Source organism: Chlamydotis macqueenii, chromosome 14 (assembly GCF_036417535.1).
Source record: "Chlamydotis macqueenii isolate bChlMac1 chromosome 14, bChlMac1.mat, whole genome shotgun sequence".
In the NCBI taxonomy this organism is placed as follows: domain Eukaryota; kingdom Metazoa; phylum Chordata; class Aves; order Otidiformes; family Otididae; genus Chlamydotis; species Chlamydotis macqueenii.
The window spans coordinates 20582074-20602364 of NC_141569.1; the positions used below are offsets into that span (position 1 = coordinate 20582074).

The 20291-nt window shown below is 42.1% G+C and overlaps 1 protein-coding gene across 2 annotated transcripts in view; it reads right to left on the minus strand.

The window, feature by feature from the left end:
- Positions 1-1280: 1280 nt before the first annotated feature.
- JAKMIP2 (janus kinase and microtubule interacting protein 2) overlaps positions 1281-20291 on the minus strand; it is a 65388-nt gene continuing 46377 nt past the window's right edge. The window contains exons 15-24 of one of the 2 annotated variants that reach the window (XR_015260115.1): positions 18397-18495; positions 18006-18059; positions 17076-17141; positions 16165-16233; positions 15046-15123; positions 13965-14168; positions 12527-12592; positions 10944-11016; positions 3305-5401; positions 1281-2029 (exon numbers count right to left, since the gene is read on the minus strand). Coding sequence is in view for 1 of the 2 variants with exons in the window: in XM_086758900.1 (XP_086615026.1) it covers positions 10966-11016; positions 12527-12592; positions 13965-14168; positions 15046-15123; positions 16165-16233; positions 17076-17141; positions 18006-18059; positions 18397-18495 (687 nt within the window). In the remaining variant the exon portion in view is untranslated. Of the gene's footprint in view, positions 2030-3304; positions 5402-9043; positions 9188-10943; positions 11017-12526; positions 12593-13964; positions 14169-15045; positions 15124-16164; positions 16234-17075; positions 17142-18005; positions 18060-18396; positions 18496-20291 lie in introns of those variants that run through there. The other variant, XM_086758900.1, reaches the window with a different exon arrangement.

The following is a 20291-nucleotide window of genomic DNA, read 5'->3' on the forward strand; positions in this document are numbered from 1 at the left end:
CCAGAGCCGGCGTTGCCCTTCCCGCCCCAGAGAGCGGCTCTGCTGCTGGGGGTGCGAGCGGCGCAGCCTGCGGTTGCGGTCCTCGGCGTAGAGGCGCCGGGCTCGTCGCCGCGCAGCTGCGGTGCTGAGCGCAGAGAGCCGAGACAGGAGCGGTCACAGAATCCTGGAACCACAGGACGGTTCGGGGGGACCGGGACCCTCCCGCTCCAGCCCCTGCCCGGGGCACGGACACCGCCCACCGGACCAGCCCGCTCCAGCCTGGCCTTGGGCACTGTCACGGGTGGGGCAGCCACTGCTGCTCTGTGCAACCCCTGCCAGCGCCCCACCGCGCGCCCCGCCTTTGCCGTGCAGCGGCTCTTTCCTCGGGGGGGGTTGGCTGCAGGCCGCCGGCGCGTTCGTGCGCCCGTGCAGAGGGGCCCGTAGCCCTCCCGCTGCGTGATGACCTTCCCGGTGTGGAACTTGCATCCACGTGTGTCTCGGGAAAGCCGCACCCGTGGGCGAGTGACTGCTGTCACAGCGCCGGCCGTGCCGAGCCACACGACCGCTGCGCTGGTCGAGGGGCCGCGGGAACTGTTGCAGGCTTTTACCCTTATTTATGATGCAGGCACTGCTTGGTGGTACTACATGGAGTACAGCATTTTTTAAAAATGTATCAGCCTGCGTCGCAGACAGTTGCTTCTGGCTGTGCTTGTGCAAAACGGTTCCCTGATCCTGATCCTTGTTTTACAGGGAGAGATGCATAAAGGCACTCAGCAGCACTGATGAGTATCAGAGGACTCTGAATACAGTAAGAGATTGAAGCCTGCCTTTATTTATTTTAATTTTTTTTTCTCCCACACTGAGGCAAGAGTCTAACAAGGGTCCATCCATACACTCTTCTTCCCCAACTAGCAAAAATAAGGCAGTTTTTATTTTTATTTTTGGGCTGCAAAGGCTTAGCAAAAAGCCAATAAATTCAAACTTGGGCCCATGCTGGGAAAGCTGACTGCCTTCCCCTTATCAGCTCTTTACTTCAGGATGTCCACTAAAGCTTTTTAATAGATTTATGTTCCGGAGTGTGCTGTGTTATGGCCCAGCCTCTCAAGTCCTCCTCTCGCGGGGTTGCAAGCACGTCAGAGGGAGAGAGCAGGCAAGGCAGGTGCGTGTCTGTTTCTCAGCTTTAACATGATTCCTCTGAACAGATTCCAGACAGACACTGAGTATCTCCATGAATGTGAAGTGAGATTTTTTTTTTTTTAAAATGCTGCTGTTTTATTTTTTATACAAACTAAAACACCAGAGGTCATTGAATCCTATATTAAATACATAAATTAAAAAATAACCATTCATAAAACTTTACATACAATAAGGATTCTCTTCTACACGTTAATACATATAGTACAGATACATGTCCAGTGTTTATCAAAGGGTCATTCTGCCAAGTCATTTACAATTCTGTTCTGGAACAGATACCAAAAAAACTGGGAACAAAAAGTATATATAAAAACACACAGGTGCTGATGTGAGGGGGGGCAGGGGAAAAGAAAAAAACCCTTTGAATCACCAGCAACTGTGTGGCTGTTTATTGAACCTTGCCCTAGGGAGGAGAGCCTGGCCGATTCCATCCTCATAGGATGCAATGGAATGGAAAGCTTTGGGGTTCAGAGGATGTTTCCCACTGAGATGAGGGCAGGGGTTTGGAAAATGAAGCACTTCTACAAAAAAGTCTCCGTGGTCCTCCAGGCACACCAAGGAGAGAGGATGGAGCTGTGAGCCAGGCTGATAATACTGAGAGAAGCCCTATTTCCTTGTGCAACTCCAGTTGCCTAAATTCATCTCACCTAACTAGGCCTTCATCTGGAGTGCTTAAATTGAAATAGTCTTCAAATTCTCCTGACTTGGTCAGTGGAGAAAAAGCAGCAAGTCAGATTTCGGTCACGCTGACTTGCACTACATGGTGTGGCTCATCGACTGCTTCAATGGTATGGATAGCCTGGAGTGCTGCTACTCCTGCTACAGCCCAGGACGAACGGATGGGAGGCTATATTTGCTGTCCTCAAAGGCTGTAAAAAAAAAAAAAAATTTATTTTGATGGTTAGTTTTGGGGAGGGGAGGTTGGCTGCAGTGACTAATTTGAGGGAGGATTCTCAATACTTTGCCTCAGTGAATGTCAGGAACAGCAGAAAGCCCTGGATGAACAGCTTCAGGACAGAGGAGGAGGGAGACCCCAGGAAAACCCAAAAACTAGTTGCCCAGAAGATGTAAAACTAAACCACGAGGAGCGTACCAGTTGTGGCAGCTAAACAAGTCGAGATTCAGTTCCCCATACCTAGATTGGAAGCATACTTTCTTAAGCTATAGCAACGATTTAGTATGTACAATAGGGAATAGATATACACAGATATATGTATGTATATGTACATATACATATATACTATATATAGATACATGTATATATATATACACACAAACATCAAACTCATTTTGATCTAGCTGACAGCAGAAAGTTTGTATCACTCGTACCAGCAAGCGTGTTTTAGGCATGGCTTATACCATACTGCAAGGAGAGTAAAGCAGCTGGTTTTCAGCGCTCTGGAGGGAACACAGCAAGCTTTTAAAAGTCTGCAGACCAAGATAAGCTGTGGACTGTCTGCCACCCCCACCCCACCCTCAGCCCTTGGAAATGGAGCACCTGCACGCATATGTATACGTAAGAGTAAGGGAGGGGATATCAGGCAAAAAAGAGCCATAAGCTGTGCACAACACGGCTCAGAGGGCCTAACTGATGAACCTGCAGCAAGCTCAGCCAGGTATATTCTGAAACTAGGTATTTCTATCTGTGCCATGTACCTCCCCTGAAACAAACTTTTCTAGTCCACCTTTTTTTTTTAACCAAAGCAGAGGTGGAAATTATGCACCATCATGGAAAACAGGTGCTGCTCCTTCTTCTGCAAAAAGAGCTCAGTGTTTTAATTGCTGGCCCTAATGGTAGGGAAAACCATTTCCAGCCTGTATTTGCTTGCAGGACACTGCAGCCAAGTGGTACGAAATGAGCTGGTGCTGCAACAGGGGAAAAAAGAGAGGGGGAAGAGGGAAAACCCCCTTTTTGTAGCTAACAAGATGTTGTGAAGCTGCTTAGTGATCTAAATGTGCAACAGGTGTGGGACGAGACTCTCAAAGGGCCTGACTCCAGAGCTTCAGGACTGAACTGCCAGCAGCACTCTTGGAAAACACACGTAGTTTGAGCCAAGCTTATCCACAGATTCTTCTGCGGAAGAAAAAGGATTTGAACAAAGAGCATGCAACATACCTGTATTCATTTAACATACCTGCCTACAAGCCTGTTTTTAAAGAGATGAACCAACAAACATAAAACTGGTGCAGAATTCCGTAAACCCCTTGACTGAAACAGACTGCTTTAAGATGTGGTCATTCTGTAATTTAAATTAATTTTAAGGAGCAGGAAAAAAAATCACTTGCTAATAGCTTCTAACCTTTGATGGAAGGCTTAACACAATCTCAGGGCGTGCAAGAAATGGGAATGTTGGGAGTCTTTGTGGAGAAACAGAGCCCAGCATTGCAATCCAGTTGGGTGAATGGACATTAATGATTAAAAGCTATTGTGGCCAAAAAATATCTGTCAGAGGCAGGCATCCTTGACACTAGAAGAACTTCGTCCCTGCTGTGGCCAAGGAACTGCTTTTGGCCTGCTGAGTTGCTGTGGCATGTTCCTTCACTGCTTTGTGCCTCAGCTGCTTCATCTGTAAAAATAAACAGGCAAATGAAGGAGACTCTTTATAAAGCACTTTTAAAGCTTCTGATGGGCAGAGTCTGTGTGCGTGAGATGTTGGTACATGTGAGCCCTGTTTTGAAGGTTTAAGTAACGCACAGGCTGTATTCTGGCCCTTAGTTTTCTATTTTGTAATACAGACATGCGTTCTCCCCAGTTAAAATTAAGTCTCCATCACAGAAGACACAGCTCAACTAAGGAGCCTTGTCACAGGAACCTGAAGTCCAAACAGGCACGATTCCATTTCCAGGGAAATGAACAGAGAGGCACAGAGAAGTGCACTGTCATGCCTAGCTCATACACATCAGCGAGAAAAGGGAAGATGGGTGCAGCTGGCTGCTCAGCACCTTTGCAGCGTCGGCTGCAGGCGTGACGCTCCTCTGGGTTCCATTCTCACTGACTACGGGGGGCACGAACCTGTGACGCCTCAGGGACTGGGTTCCAGGCTCTGTGATGAGAGAGGTAAGTAATGCTGTGAAATGCAAACTACTTCTAGTTATTCCTAACTGTGGAAAAATCTAAACAGACTAGTAATACTTCTCACTTCTAAAAAGGATGTGTTCAGACAGCTTTTCTCCATTTTTGGTTTATGTGCCATTGATCAGGAAGCCAGCTAACAAAATCAGTTTGACAAGCCAAACCAAAACATATGTTCCAAGCTGGGACAAAATAGTTGGAAGCTGATGCTTTGTGGACATGGACAAGGGGGTTGGCTTTTTTCCCCTCTGTCCTCCAACACATTTCATTTATTTTTCAGAAGCTACTCTGAAGGTCCAACCCAGTGATCGTTAGTGTACTATTCACATCGTAAACCCAAGTATAGTCATTATTATCTCAATGGCAGTCTTCAAAGAGTATGAAAATTATTTGATGACAGACAAGCTGTTCTTCATGGAGGGAGGGTGAAGAGAGATAAGGCTACAACTCTGTCAGAAATGCTCCTTACGCCAGACACCCTCTTCTTCCCTTCCCCAGTAGGGCGGTGCTCGGTTATGATCTCAAGTGCAAAACATGATGCCCTGTCCTGCCCACCCTGCAATAAGCCAGAATGCATTTTTCCTTTCTTCCCCCCACATTGCAGCTGTCATTGTTCCTGAGGTTAAAACCAAAGAAGGAGAGAAGGAGTTCCTGCAGTGAGAAAGCCAGACAGTTCCAAGTGAATGATTTGTTGTCAGCATTTCTCCACAGCTCGTGTTTCTCCGGTTCTGTCTCGTTAACTTTTGATCCATGCGTGGGGTTACAGGGTCACATTTAAAAGACTGCCCTGCACAGCAGGGATAGATTTTTCTGTTGTAACTTTGGTTCCATGCCCAAGACACACTGACTTGCTCAGCTGAAAGTGGTTCCTTCCCTTTAAGTTCTTCCTAAGTGATGTAGGCTCACAGTTTATTTTTCTTCCCCTTCTGTCACTTCAACATATAGAATTTCATTAGATGCAGCATATATCATAGCTTTAGACGGGAACTGTCAAGTAACAAATCTTGAGTGATGGCTTTAAAATACAAGGTGGTTGCAGTCTTGGCTACAGGTTGTTCATTTTTATACATTTAAAATAGGTGTAAACAACGTTCTCTTCATTGCGGGGGTGGAAGCATTTGCCTTTATAAGGACTTATCTGTGGGGTCGGGCACTCTAAAAATTAAAAAAAAACAAAAAACACACACATTTGTATCAGACAAGTGATAAGTCCCTCTACCCACCTATCTCAGCTGATAAGATGCAGTCTATCAATCAGAAAGTTGAACAGGTCTGTTCTTACAGTTACCAGTGTTAAATGGTTTCTGTTTGTCTGTATGAAAGGCATTTGTGAAAATTCTGTGTATTTTGCCAAGCCTGTGCATTTAACCCTACAAAGTACAGCCCTCTGGTCCATAAAAGTCCCCATGGGCATCTTCAGATGAATACTTATGCATCATTTTCAATAACTCTTGAACCAAAGCTGCCTAAAATTCACCAGCGACAGGAGATGTGACAGCAGGTGATGCTTACGCTGTCAGGGCAACCCCAGAACTCTGGCTAATGCAGCAACTAGGCAAACACAGACTGCTCCTGTTCCAAGGAAGCCTTCCCTACCTGTGGAAAAGAACTGTGGTTCTCAGGATTTAAACCAGGTGAAAAAGGGTATACTTTGTCTTTGTTCTCTCAGCATTCAAGCCTACAGGGTAAAACTCACTGAGGGCAAAACCCATGCAGACCAGACTTCCTTATGTGATCATAAGTAAGTGAATGTGTATGTTCATAAGCATAGAAAAAATTGCCAGGAGGAAAATTCCACATAAACAGGAAGCTTCTGGTCTGGATATGACATATTGTTGCACATGGTTTCATTCATGCTTGTCCTTCCTTACCTGAAAAGTACAGCAGTGAGTGCTGTGGTTACTCCAAGAGAGAAAGGAACCAGAAAATACCACCTGTGATTGCGTTGAGGTTGGTAAAGTATAAACTGCAGCACGGCAGGAACAAAACCTAAGACCTTTCATCATCCAATGGCTCCCTAGGTACATTGCAAGGACGCATTGTGCTTTTTTTCTGTTTGTTTTATCAAGGATCTGTTTGAAGTGTCTTATGATAAGGTTAACAAAGTTGACTCAGCACCCAGTGGAATTAAAGCAATTTTGCAAAGATCCCTCTGATTATATGTATCTCAGTAGTTCTAACAAGCAGAAATGCTGATGGCACACTCCCCACATTATGCTCCCCCTTGCTGAGTGTCCTGGTTTCAGCTGGGATGGACCTAATTTTCCTCCCACTGTGTTTTGAATTTAGTATGGGATTTGCTACGTGAAGATGTTGACAAACACACTGATGTTATCAGCTCTTGCTAAAGAGATGAAGGATGCTTTCCAGTTTCCCAGGTTTTGCTAAGGTGCAGGGGCAGGAAGCTGGGAGGGGTATGGTACAGCTGACCCAAATTGGGCAGAGTATTGCATGCCATCAGTGTCATGCTCAGTACGTAAGTGGGGATTGGCCAGGGGGCAGCTCGCTCTCCTTTGCTTGCTGCTGCTCGCTTTCCGTGATCGCTGCTCAAGACAGGCTGCATTGGTCACTGGGACATTGGGTGGTGAGAAATTGTGCATCACTTGTTTTGCATATTTTAGTATCCCTATATTTTGTTATTAATGTAATTTTCCTTTGCTATTCTAGTAAACTGTCTTCATCTCAACCCATGAGTTTTCCTTTCTTCCTGATTCTCTCCCCCATCCCACTGGGGAGAGGGAGCAAGCAACTGCGTGGTGACTAGGGCTAAACCACGACACCGAGTTACTTCAAATGTCAAAGTCACCTGGGTAGGCAAGTGATTTTTAAAGTGAATGGGAAACACAAATCAATGTTAGTTATTCTCTCTGATTCCATGTATTCTAGCCTCAGAAAATATGACATTGCTTATATACCTCTGAATACCCACTAGCACACCTAAGTCCTTCTCCTCAGGGCTGCTCTCCATCCATTCTCCGCCCAGCCTGGATTTGTGCCTGGGATCACCCTGACCCATGTGCAGGACCTTGCACTTGGCCTGGTTGAACTCCATGAGGTTGGCATGGCCCCACCTCTCCAGCCTGTCAAGGTCCCTCTGGATGGCATCCCACCCCTCCAGCGTGTCGATGGCACCACACAGCTTGGTGTCATCGGTCAACTTGCTGAGGGTGCACTCTATCCCACTGTCCATGTCGCCGACAAGGATGTTGAACAGGGCTGGGCCCAACACAGACCCCTGAGGAATGCCGCTTGTCACCGGTCTCCACCTGGACATTGAGCTGTTGACGACCACCCTTTGAGTGCAGCCATCCATCCAATTCCAAGTAGTCCGTCGATCAAACTCATGTCTCTCCAGTTTAGAGACAAGGATGTTGTGCAGGACAGTGTCAAATACCTTGCACAAGACCAGGCAGATGACATCAGTTGCTTGTCCCTTGTCCACTGATGCTGTAACCCCATCACAGAAGGCCACCAAATTGGTCAGGCATGATCTGCCTTTAGTGAAGCCATGTTGGCTGTCACCAACCACCTCCATTGCTTTCCATATCATCTCCTTGCTTTATCAGCAAATGTGGAGGGTTTGTTGTATTTTTTGATGGTCCTGACTTTTCTCCTTTTGTATGTGTGGTTCTCCCCTTCCTGCCTGGAGAAGAGGGAAGAAATGGTTCCTCTGCAACAAAGAATTCAGCCTGCCTTTGAATACACTGCAGAGCTAATTGTGAGGCTGTCAAAACAGCAATCTGAAAGGCACTGCGGAATCCATGCACAAGAATACAGTCTGAAGGGGTTTCTTCTTAGCATGCAGACACTGACAAGGCACTTGGGATATTTTTGCAGGCTCCAGGACAAAGAGTTAATTAGCACTGCTGGAATCCTGATGTCAGAATAATAGGATTTTTTTTTTTTCTATTTTGGGAAATGCTTATTTCAAATGGTAGTGGTGTATACCTGCAGTTCCTGAAAACATGATTCATTCATGTTTATGTCTGGAATTCTCAGGTTGCCTTCCTTTCTCTTCCACACTGGCACACCAAAACGATGCATACAGCCTCAGGAAGCATACATTGCCATTTTTGTCCTGGGGCTAGCAATTTCATATTCTAATTTCAATTACAGGTGGATTAAATTTTTCATGTGAATAATCTTTTTATTTTCTAATGAAAAATGTTATATCTACAAACAAAAATTATTTTAATGCATTTTTTGTGGATCTTTTTGGCTACCACTGAAGATTTTTTTAAACTTCTGAAAAAAATATTTTCAAAACTAAAAGCAATTTAAAAAAAAAAAAATCAGTAAGATAACATTTCCTGATGGGTTCTAATACTAATGAAAATTTTAATTTGTTTTTCTCAGGATTGCTCTACTGCAAAGACTTTACTGGATGCTCCATCTTAAAAGAGACAGGATTAGGAAAAAACTTTCAGTAGTTTAATGTTGTGAATGCTTTTTTTTTTTTTTTTAATCAAGGTGACCTAAACTGAGCAAGAGATATCTCGAGGCACATTTTCAAAGAAATAAGAACTCCGCTGGTTTCTTATTTTTCTTCCACCAATGATACCAGCATTAGTAAAACTAGGATGTGTGAGCTTCTTACTAAATCCGTAGCTGTACCAGAAGAGGCAAATACTCAATAAAAAACAAATTCCATACCCATACAGGTGGAAAATATAGGTGCAAACTGTATATACAGAAAATTCTGAACCTCTTATTGCCCCATTTTTTCTCATATGCTTCACAAGGACTTTATCGTAGTTGTGATAGAAACTGAAAACAGAACAACAGTATAGGCAAATGGGAGAAACTCATGCAGACAGTTTCTTGCAAATGTCACTATCAGTTCCTGTAAGTTTTCAAGGTGCACCTCAAATCCAAGAATTTTTTTTTTTTTTCCCTTTCGACTCTCCCTCTAGGTTGGCTGCTTGTTCTGGACTCATGATTCTGTGATACAACAAAAGACACAGTCATATAAAATTATTTGCTACTACTATGTACTGTGAAAAATTTTGGCTTCTTAAAATTAGCCTATACATAATTTGGCTGTTTCAGAAGACTTTCTGGTTTTTTCCTCCACTCTGAGTAAGTACAAAACTGTAAAATCAAATTTTCAGCAGTCATGGCCACTCAAAACATCCCACAGCCACTGTGCTGTGTCATAGTTCCCAGAAATCCTGCAGCAGTAACATTAATGAGTATGCAGTCATAACCTAATCTCTTTAATGTTCCCTGGATCAAGGCAATATGTTTTAAATAGCAGCGACTCTATAATGATGTTGGCCTTTGTTTACAAGAGCCATGATCACTGATCTGTCCACAGTCCTCTGATTCTTTCCTATCGTTCCTTCCCCATTCAGCCCAGCCTCCATGTATATTGCTGCCTCAGCCCATGAAAACATTTATTTTGAGGTCTGGCTAGCCAAGGAGATAGTGGATCCCAGTTGATGCGGCTAATTCTGAGAGTTGTCTCTGTATCAGCAGAAAACTGCTAAAAAAATCCTTGATCTAGCTGAAATGAAGCACAAAGAAGGGGGCTTTTCCTTAGAGGGAAAAGGAAAACCCTCCAAACGAGACCCATGCCACTTAGTTATAATCAATACCTTGATGCCTGGAAACAAAGTCTGAGCTAGTACAAATGGTGGAAGGGCATGGCAAAACATCGTTCACATCTTTCAAATGCAGGGCAGAAAAATATATTCATTACTATAGCTCAAACCAGAGCCAAGAGATACAGTGAGAAATTTAATGGTATGGGTCTGTCCCCAAATCAGAAAACTACATCATTACGTGTCCTTGAGTCTTTAACATAATATTATCTAGGCTATGTTCTACTTCTGTTATCCTGGATCAGAAGAAAGATCCTCCCAGCCCAGCATCCTGGTTCTGAAAGTGGCTAGGCATAGAGAGAAAAAAGTGAAAGCCACGCACATTCTATAGTTTCCCCAATTTATATCCTCATCTTCACATTGCTATTTGAACTCTGAAATTCCAGCTGCTAAGCATGCTGTAGCAAAGACTTAGATCATACATCATTAACTATCAATTTTTGTTTACTTTAAACTTATTACATGATAATTGCTTGTACTGGAGGAGACAGTAAATGATAGCAATCTACCCATTCTATGACAAATTCTATAGACCTTTCCCATACCTCCTTTTAACAGTGTCTCTCCTTCTGAGCCAGGAAAATCCTTCTGTCTCTCTCTCTCGCAGCAGCTGATCATTCCTCCTTGCCCTTCTTTGTACCTCTCCCGCTTCTGGGCACTGAGCTCTACCTGTTACAACCTCCTGATCTATTTCTTGAGTGTCAGTCCAGAGCCCATCTTAGTGTGGATATGGCTGAGATTTGTAACTGTTTTCCACCGGCATGACTTTGCAAACATCAACACTGAATTTCACCTGCAATTCTCTTGGCTATGTCATACTGTGAAATACTTATTAGCTTTCAGTTTTACAGTTCTGAATAGCAGAGTAACACCAGCAAGCTTTGGCAATTCACTTACAAGTATGTTGGATGGTGTTGGTCTGACTGCAACTCCCTGTGTCAACTCAGCAGCGTGACGACCCTCCATTGTGAACTATTACAAATTGACAGCGACCTGCTGAATTCTCGGACTCCAGACATACACAAGAATACACAAGGACGTGACCTCAGCTCTGTGTGAGAAGTGCTAGCTTTGATGAAATAAAGTAGTCTTACCTTTCCAAGAGGCACGCTGACATCAAGGCCAAAGAATAAAGGCAAGAGAGAAGAACAAGAACAGAAATAGAAACTGCAGAAGAAAAAGAAGATTTCATAAAAACGAAAGCTCATGGCATTGTAAACATCAGGGTTATTTTTGCACTCTGTAGGACAATTAGAATAGCTATGCATTCAGAAAACACTATTTCCCTAGTTACTTCTGTAAGTACCATACTGCCTCCCAGACTTAGAAAACAAACAGATCCCATGAATTTTGGAGATGAATTAGAACTGGCACCATAGTGAAAGCCTGAGCTTTAACTGCCACTATGAACCACCTTGGGTTGACTGATGTCACAAAGTTAGATATCAAAAATAGCATGGGTAGTATTTTTAAATGTGTTAAAAAGCAGTACCTGCCATCCATGCTATAAATATCCTGGGAATATATATATATGTGCATATCTATATATATATACATACATGCATAATATCAAACTCTAAACATTAAATGTTTAATAATCAATTTTTGGATGTCCCATTTTAATCATGAATGAGTTGTCTTCCGAGATGCAAATTTTGCAAGTCAAAAGCTCTTCTGAAAATTGACACTAAAAAGTCTCCTATTCAAGGTCTCTATTTGACCATGGTATAAGTTTTGCTTTTTAAAATTTATTTTCATCACAGGTTATCATCTGTTATTTTTCCAGGTAATATATTTTAGAAAGAAAGACACCGAGTCTTTGCATCACAAAAATATTGGCAGAAAAGTGGAAAGAATTATGTGTATCAAGTTTTGCATTTGTCCACTTGTTTCACTTTAGGAACACACATACAAACTCATTAGCACTACTGTCACTACTGCACTACTGTCATTGTACTAATGGGGCCATTATTTCATATTATAGTGTACACATGGACATCGATATTTCCTAATCTAAGTGCATTGGGAAGGCTACCACTGGAGGTGCATCTTACGCCAGACTCGCATTTCTACAAAATACATTATTGGTAGCAGTACGCTGTGCCCATGCTATGATTTTTTTTTTTTCCCAGCAATCCTATCTAACCTACCTACAAGTAGCAAAGCTCAATGTGACAGAGTTGGCCTTATTCACCAAAAAAATGCAGAGAGAGAGAGAGAGAGAATATTGCATATATAGTTTTTTGACAGTTCAGTTTAAGGGCAAGATTCTGGTACAGTATTTATATTGCATAATCAATTACAAACTTAGATAAAGAGGATAGCATCAGAGCCTGAGTTTAAGAGGACAGTCTTCAGTTTCATTGAGTCCTTCCTGCTTGCTAGAATGGAATATTGCCTGTCTACCAACACAGCATTTAACAGCCAAGTAAAGGCTTCATCATTTGGTACAGTATCACTCACCATAATTTGCATTTATTTCCTAAAATGAAGTGTTGCGGAGGAGACTAAGTAAAGTCTGTATATACTGAAACACAAATTGAAAATAAAGCATAGCAGAAGAACATTAACAAGTCCAGCTGATTCAGTTAAACAGATAGGTCATGTAGTTCAAAAGAACTAGGTCATTACTTTCAAAAAGTTGATCAGCATGCTTCAGAAGCATAACAGAACCAACCTTTTCCTCCAGATCCTTAATTTGTCTCTTTTGGATGTCAGTTTTATCTTCTAAATCTCGGATCCTCTGGAAATCAGAAAAGAAAGCATCTAGACTAAACTCTCAGTAAATTCTGTCCGCTGAACAAGCAACTTAATGTTCCAAGTGCCAAAAGCCTAGAAATTAACAAATCCATTCCTTTGGCAGGGATAACCCTGTGTCATACCATGACTCCATCCACTAACCCTGCCTAACCACAACTTTACCACATGTACAACTGCTCAAAATACACTACTGCATATACGTGACCGTATCCTCAAATGCTGGAAATGAATAGTGGATCTGTTTCATATTATTGATTTTATATTATTCCTGTGGTAAAGGTGTGGTTTTTTAGCAGAGCTAGGTACCTCTAGAAAAAATCATGTAACATGAGTTAAACTTTTGGCTCCTTGGGAAGAGAGATCCCACAGAACAGTTAGTGGAATGACAAACTATGAAAAATGAGGCCTTGAATCTTGGTATCTTTTCTCTGTTTAGTAAGGGCACAAGACAGCTGGCCAGCAAACAGCAGAGATCCAAAGGGGCAAAGCAGGAGACACCTGGAGGCCCTAGGACCTGGAGAACAGATGGCATGCCTGTGACTGTCTTCCTAATTGTCTGGAGATGAGATGACTAGCTTATGGCAGCTTTCAAACACCACCTCTTCTTTTCCTTGCCTCTCAGCCTTTCCCAGTCTCATCTGCAACTAAGGCTGGCTAAGAGCTGTTCCAAGAAGCCAGAACTGCTGTGGCAGTGTTAATCAGGGCAGCGGTCATGGCTGAAATCGAGAAGTGGAACAGTCTCAAGTCTCCAACTCAGGATCAGGCAAGACTCTGAAAACTAAATCTTCCTGTGAACCAGAAACGCTAACCACTGGACATATGCTTTCTCTCTTCTTCCCATAAACATTTGGGTAAGTTTTGTTTCATTGTGCAGCTGTCACATTAATCAGCATGCTGTGACTGTTTGCCATTTGGCTCTGGGACCTCACAGCTTGCAGAGCAGCAAACATTGGTCTCTGAACGTGAAATGTAGTCCTATATCTCAGCAGTGAAACATAACTGCCCACCAGCAGAAGTGTCTGGAAAAAACAAGAGAGCTGTCCTGTGTAACACAAGCCAGGAGCATTCATACAGTTCCTCTTATGCCCAGTCAAATACCTAAGGATGACAAAGCTAGAATTCTAGATGAAAACTGGTTTGGAATTTTAAAACTCAAAATATGCCAAAACGATACTCCACAAGCTAATCTGACATATGTTTGTTTACACAATAAAGACACAAAGTATGAAACAACTAAAAAAAACTAGATGCCAGGCTCCCTTCATGACCTGGAGCTTGCCTAAATTTGATCTCAGCTTATGTTCTTATACAGCGAAGTCAAGGAGATATGCATGTGCACGGTTCCTTTTTCTTACCTGATGAGCCTGTTGGAGCAGCTCCATCCTCTCCTGAAGAATTTGGCAATCGTATTCTCTGCTTTTCCTCAGCATCTGACGTCGTAGCTTTTCTACTGCTGTCCTTAGCTCTTCCTGCTGTTTTTCAGTGAGTAGTTCCCCAAACTTTATCACCGTTTCTTGCTGCAAAGCATTGTACAAGGTGGCTTCAAGCTCCTGGATCCTCTGGTTGATGCAATACCAAAAGCCAGTTAGAGATGAAACATTGTTTAAAACACAGTGCGAACTGGGGGTTTGGTGGCAGATTCAGGCACCTGCATGAGAGGTGGTCCCTGTGCTCAAGTGTGCAAAAATGTGAAAAACAGAACTCATAAAATGGTTCAGTGTTTTGACAAAAGGATTTGAACTTCCATTTTAAAGATAGTTTAATACTAATTTTCACCATAATCCCTCACTTTGACTTTTTTAAAAACAATTACAGAGAGGATTAGGAGTTGGATAGAATTTCCATACCTATAAGTGTAAAGATGAGTATTTCACAAACTCTAGAATTTTGACCCATTGTGCTAAAAAACAAAAGAGGGAAGACTGAAGGTCACTGTCAGACTACTTTGCTCTTAATCCTGCTCATCAGTGAGCATTCTCATTAACTTGACAAACCAAACATGACGAACTTGCACAACCAGTTATCAGACCTATGTATGAGAATTTGATACAGCAGTGTTTATAGCACGAACGTTTGCTTTTTGTGGCATACTGTCTTCTTGCTATGATGTACAAAGTGGCCAAGACTCCAGATCTGAGTTCCAGCTGCCCACACTGACTCCAATTGGACAAGCTGACATTAATGGGCAATATCTGCCTTTAACTGACAAAAAAGTTTCAGACTTCAGGAGATCTGCCTTTTTGTGACATGAAAAAGCTAGGTGTCGTGTTGAAGCTGTGCAGATTGCATGGTAGTGCATTAGAAGAATGAGAAAAAAAAAAACCAAATAAATAGTTACTAAGAAAAAAGCAAAAACCTCTCTTCCTGATCCAACAGGAGTCTGTGTCCTGTCACAGTGCGGGCCAGTATGTGCTGTAGAATTTCCTTTGTACATACCATGTATGCTTGGTCAAGAGCTTGCTTCCTGTAGTCTAATTCTTCCTCCAAATAACCTTTTATTTTGCAAAATTGCTCCTACAATGAAGGATCATTTGGACAGAAAAATGAATTAGTTACTCAAAATACTTTGGGAAGTTTTATTAAATCAACTCCAGATATCTGACTCAGGCAGGACTAGGAGACTGGTCTTCACCTGATACTCTGCAGAGTTATTAATATCTGACTTAGATAGAAAAGAAGGAAGGGAAAATAGCTGTGGATTACTTTTGTGTAATAATACATCTGATCTAGATGGAGCTAAATCTATCATCTCTTTGTTGACATCAGTGCTAATGCTTGACATTTCAGTAGTGTAATTTAGGGGTTTCTGTATTATTTTTCTAAAGATACCTCCTCTGGCATCATGAACAACTCCTTTGTGCTTTCTCTTACTTCAGAAGAGGTGTGAAAGTGGAATAAACCAGGAACTAAATAGGCATATTCACGTTCACATTATTTGGGGGAAGCTGCTGTGCTTTAACTTCTCAGCCTACCTTAGGCTGAATAAATCAAGTACAGACATACAGAACGTAAACAGAATGTAGTTATGTTTGTTCATCTTGTAGGTTACTTCCATTAACTAGAATAAGAATAGGGTAAGGTGCTAACTTTACTGGTGCTATAGCAACTTCAGTTCAACTGTGAATATTTTGCCTTGAGGATGGTATGGGTTTAAAATATAATGAAAGAAAACAGCATTCATTAGCTTTCCACATACTGTTACTGAATAAAATGTGATACAACAGCTGATGTTCAGACTGTGAATCTTATGAGACAAAGAATGTGGTCACTTACATCTCTGAAGATTTCTAAGCAACCTTTGAGCCCTCTATACTTATTAATAACAGTCATCTTCATGGAAAGGGAAAGTTTTCAAACCTTCACTCTTCCTGTTTCTATGTTATTCTGCTGTTGCATGTGAACCATACTAGTAATAATTTTATGGATTCACCAATAATCAGAGAAAGCCTGCATACTAAATTTGCCAGAAGACCTTTTTAGTTCTCTTTTTGGCACACCAAGTAAATGTGACACACTCAGTGTCCCTAAAATGTGTATTAAGGAAAATTTGCTTACCATATCACTTTCCAATTCCATCATCTTCTGATGCAGAGCAGCTTCAGCTCCCTCAATCTGCTGGATCCACTGGAGGGAAGACAATGAGAGCTATAACCTGCTGTGTTTTCCAGGCATATGCGCAGTGGCAAGTGGAATGCCTACAGCATCTTGTTAGCCTAGTTTTAGTAACCTATTGCTAGTTCTGGGCCCATCTTGAGGCTGTTCTCCTGTGACCGGGGACAGCTGCAATGTCTGTAAGTAGCACTTGACAGAGAAGCAGCAAGAGGATCACCATTACTGGATCACTGGAAGATGAAAAAGCACACTTTCTTGGATGGACAGGGAATCCATTTCATCCCATGGATAAGGGCCCACCATGGGGCTCTGGTGTCCAAAAAATAGCTTAGCTGGGTAGATGCCAGTTCTCTTTGCTGAGGAGGAATTGTTGAGTAGAATCCTTGGAAGTTGTCATGTTGACAAAATTGCATGCTGCATTTGAGCCATAGAAAGCAGTTTTAGCCAACCTTCACTTTGTTTTTAATTTCCAAAACAAGGAACTTAGACATATACTTTCAGTGGAAATTTTGCATACAGATCCATTCAGAAGCTTCGGCGATCTCAGGACTAGAAATCCCACGCTATAACTAATTATGGCTTAAATGTCTGATGGTTTCTCATTCAGTTTACAATTGCAAGTTTCATTTGACATTCTTTTTGTATTTGCAGTTATTTTGACTTCACTGCTTGGGAGAGCCGAGTCTGATATTTTTGGTGCTTTAGCAAGGTGTTTGGGACTGTGCTGGCACAGTTTACTTTATCTGAGGAATCACTTCCTACACTAGGAAGTCTGACAATACAGACAACAACAACAAAGCATAAAATTTCCATTGTAGGCCTTAGATAACACATGAGAAAAACAAGCAATTTACCTTTTCTGCCAAGGACAATACAGTAGAAGCCTGAATTATGGCCACTTGTTCTTCATTTCTTAAATTCTGTTAAGAGAGATGGAAGAAGAAAATTGGGAGCAATTTCCTGCATCAATAAAGATAATCCAGGCTACAGACTAGGTCCACAGTTTTCAGGGGATCTCTGTAATACTGGATATCCTATTCCCACTGAAACATTCAGGGTCTGTTAACATATTAAAAAAACCACTGCTTTTGCTTTTCTGCATGATATGGACTAACTATATGTTTTAATTCCATTGCATCTTATGAGAAATGTAAACTCAAATTAGACCCATTTGTCTGTCTTCATGCTAGTTTTACAAAGCTGAATTTCCATTAAAGCTTTTGTAAAAATAATGCTGATTTACACCAGCACGTGAATAGACAATCATGATCCTTCCTTTTTATTTCTTATACACTTTCTTAAAACATACCTAATGTTGGCCAGAGATACAGGATGATCTCTTTTACATGGATGGCTAAAGTGGGCAGCAATGTCCACTTAGAAAGCCACAGGGGATTTCATAATTCTTGCCTATTTATGAAACTGTTTGCAGAGGAATCCTAGTCCTGATGAAGATGTGGCTGGCTTAGACTGCCAAACTAATTCACATGCTTTCCTGAAGGGCTGGAGTGCATTCAGGCCCAGTTCCAAATATCAGTGGCCTTTGGACATTCTTCCCAGTCTGCTAAACCAGATGTTAAAGCTGCTACTTCATTACTAGTTCTCTGATTATTGAAATCTCACAAATCCTTAATTTATGGAAACAAATGCTCCTTAAATGAATTGTTCTCATATTACATAATTTAATACATTCTTAGAAAATAGTCATGATAATTATAGATCTCATTTACTCTACTGTTCAAAAAACAGCTTGTAAAGCGAAAATATCTCCCACTTTAACTTACCCCATTATCACCTAGGATGTCTAACTGCTTTATGAGGTCTGGGATGCTGACGTCCTGTAAAGAGAGAATAAGGTAAAGGCACGGCACGCACATTTTATCACGGCTCCAATATTCATCCCTCCTACGAACCATGTTGAAAGCAACCATTTTGTTTTATCCTATGGAGATGTATCACACACTGATTTCAGTTGCCTTTGAGCTAGGTTTTGTTATTACAGTGAAAATTATTAGTCCAATTCAATTGTGTCAGTCATCACACACTCTTATATTAGACTGAGTTTAAATGCTTAAAGTTTAGTGGAGTTACTAGCAGAGATTAATGAAATGGGTTATATGTGCAGCACCCACCACTCCTGTTATTAGAAGTGCTGCCTTATAAAAACTGACCTACCTTAACCCCTTCCTTCATGCAGTAGATCTGTAGAGCACTCACACCATCTGAGAATGGGTGAATCTGGAGATTAAATGGTGGGGACCGTCTCTCTCTTTCCTGAAAATAAATTGAAAAGATGCCAGAGAACATATTAGAATGAAGATGCACACAGAACTCATTAAATGCCATAGCTACTGTTTACACCATGCTTTGCAAAGCCAAGCTCTTCATTTTACAGGTCAAAGAAAGAAACATTTAGATCTAGTTTAAAAAACAGTGTGCCCAGTGGGATAGGACCCTAAACCCGAGCTAATTATTTTACAGGAGATTATTTATTTGATGAATTATGTCAATTTGCAAATTGTCTGCAGAAAGGCTGTCACCTGGCTAAGACTCAAGTGATTTGCTTAATTAAGTGTTGAACAACTATGTATTGTTGCAAATGCTCCCTTTAGAAACAGGTATTTTACTTAAGAATAGTAGGATACTTAGATTACACATTTGCTCATCCTGGTATGTTCTATGTTCTAATATCAGTGGAAAGTAATAAGTTCAAAAAAGCTGATCAACTTAGCTATTTATATACCTTAATTGCATAAAATCTACAAATATTTGTCCAGTTTTAAAGGACCAAAGACAAAAATAAAAATTTGAAGATGTTCTTTCTCATCCCTTTCAGGTATTCAGGCAAGCACAGAAGTGAAGATCAAGTTTCACTTTCAAATACATTTTTGGTTTATGAACATGTAATTCACTTGATCAGTCCAGTTCCATGTCATATGGAAACACAGCTGTCAGGTAAAACTGTGGGAAAGTTCTATAAATACGGGACAAATCTGTCACAGCACTGATTCATGAAAGTCCTTCAGGAAAGGCTCTGTGCTACCCACAAGCTCTGAATGGCAAGTATATAAGGCGTTGGACAGCAGCTGAAAAGAACAACTGAGAAATAAACCAGCTTATACTGGAGAAAAGACCAGGTGGAAGTTTTTGTCGGCTGGTGCTCAAAACAAGAACCTGTAACTAGGGGCAGCCTGGGAAGAGGGAGATCGAGGTCCAACCCAGTCTTCTGGCTGCCTGTAGAGGCTTGTGGAGCTTCTCCATCAATCTCCAGCATCCCCTGTGGGACCTCTCTTACCTAACGCAGGTCATGAGGAGAGCTGCTCAACAGGGAATGTGTCCAGTGCCTGCAAAAGTGACAGTGCTTGCAAGTGGGCAGATAGGCTGTCACTATTTGTTGTGCTAGGGCCTACAGCCTTCAGACACAAATTAGGACAACTCCAGACCAAGGACTACATGCACAGGGGCAGGCACTGTTGGCTTTTCAAACATGCCAGCATTGGCAAGAATGACGATAAAGGCTGAGGAGCAAGACCATATTCACCTGTATAAAATGTGTCTTATTCCCACCACAGTGGCAGGAAACTGAGGTACAGAGAGATGAAATCTAAACATGCCACAGGAATCAACAGCATGGAAGCTGTTACAAACCCTCATCCAGGGAGCCTGCATTCCTTGGGTACCCTGGCTCTGAACCCTAGCCATCCTCAGGTGCTCACAGCAGGGCAGCAGCCCCCGGCACTGCCACCTCTGAGTAGAGCCCAAGCCCACATCAGCGGCCTCAGGGATCCGCAGACGTTTCCCCGCAGAGCCAGAGCAGCTGGCTTCAGCTTCCTTGGCTGCAGCAAAGAGGGCTCTAACCACTCAGCACAGATTGGTTTGGGTAGGACAGGCCCCCCTCTCCTCTCACAGCCAAGTCCCCGCAGAGAAAAGAATTCAAGATTTGCTGGGTCAGAGGGGACAAGGTACAACCCTTTTACCCCCATAGGTATGGTATTGGAAGACAACAGCCCTGGGTCTGATACTTTCTCTTACAACTGCTTATGCAATTTCATCGATCATTGCTGAATTAA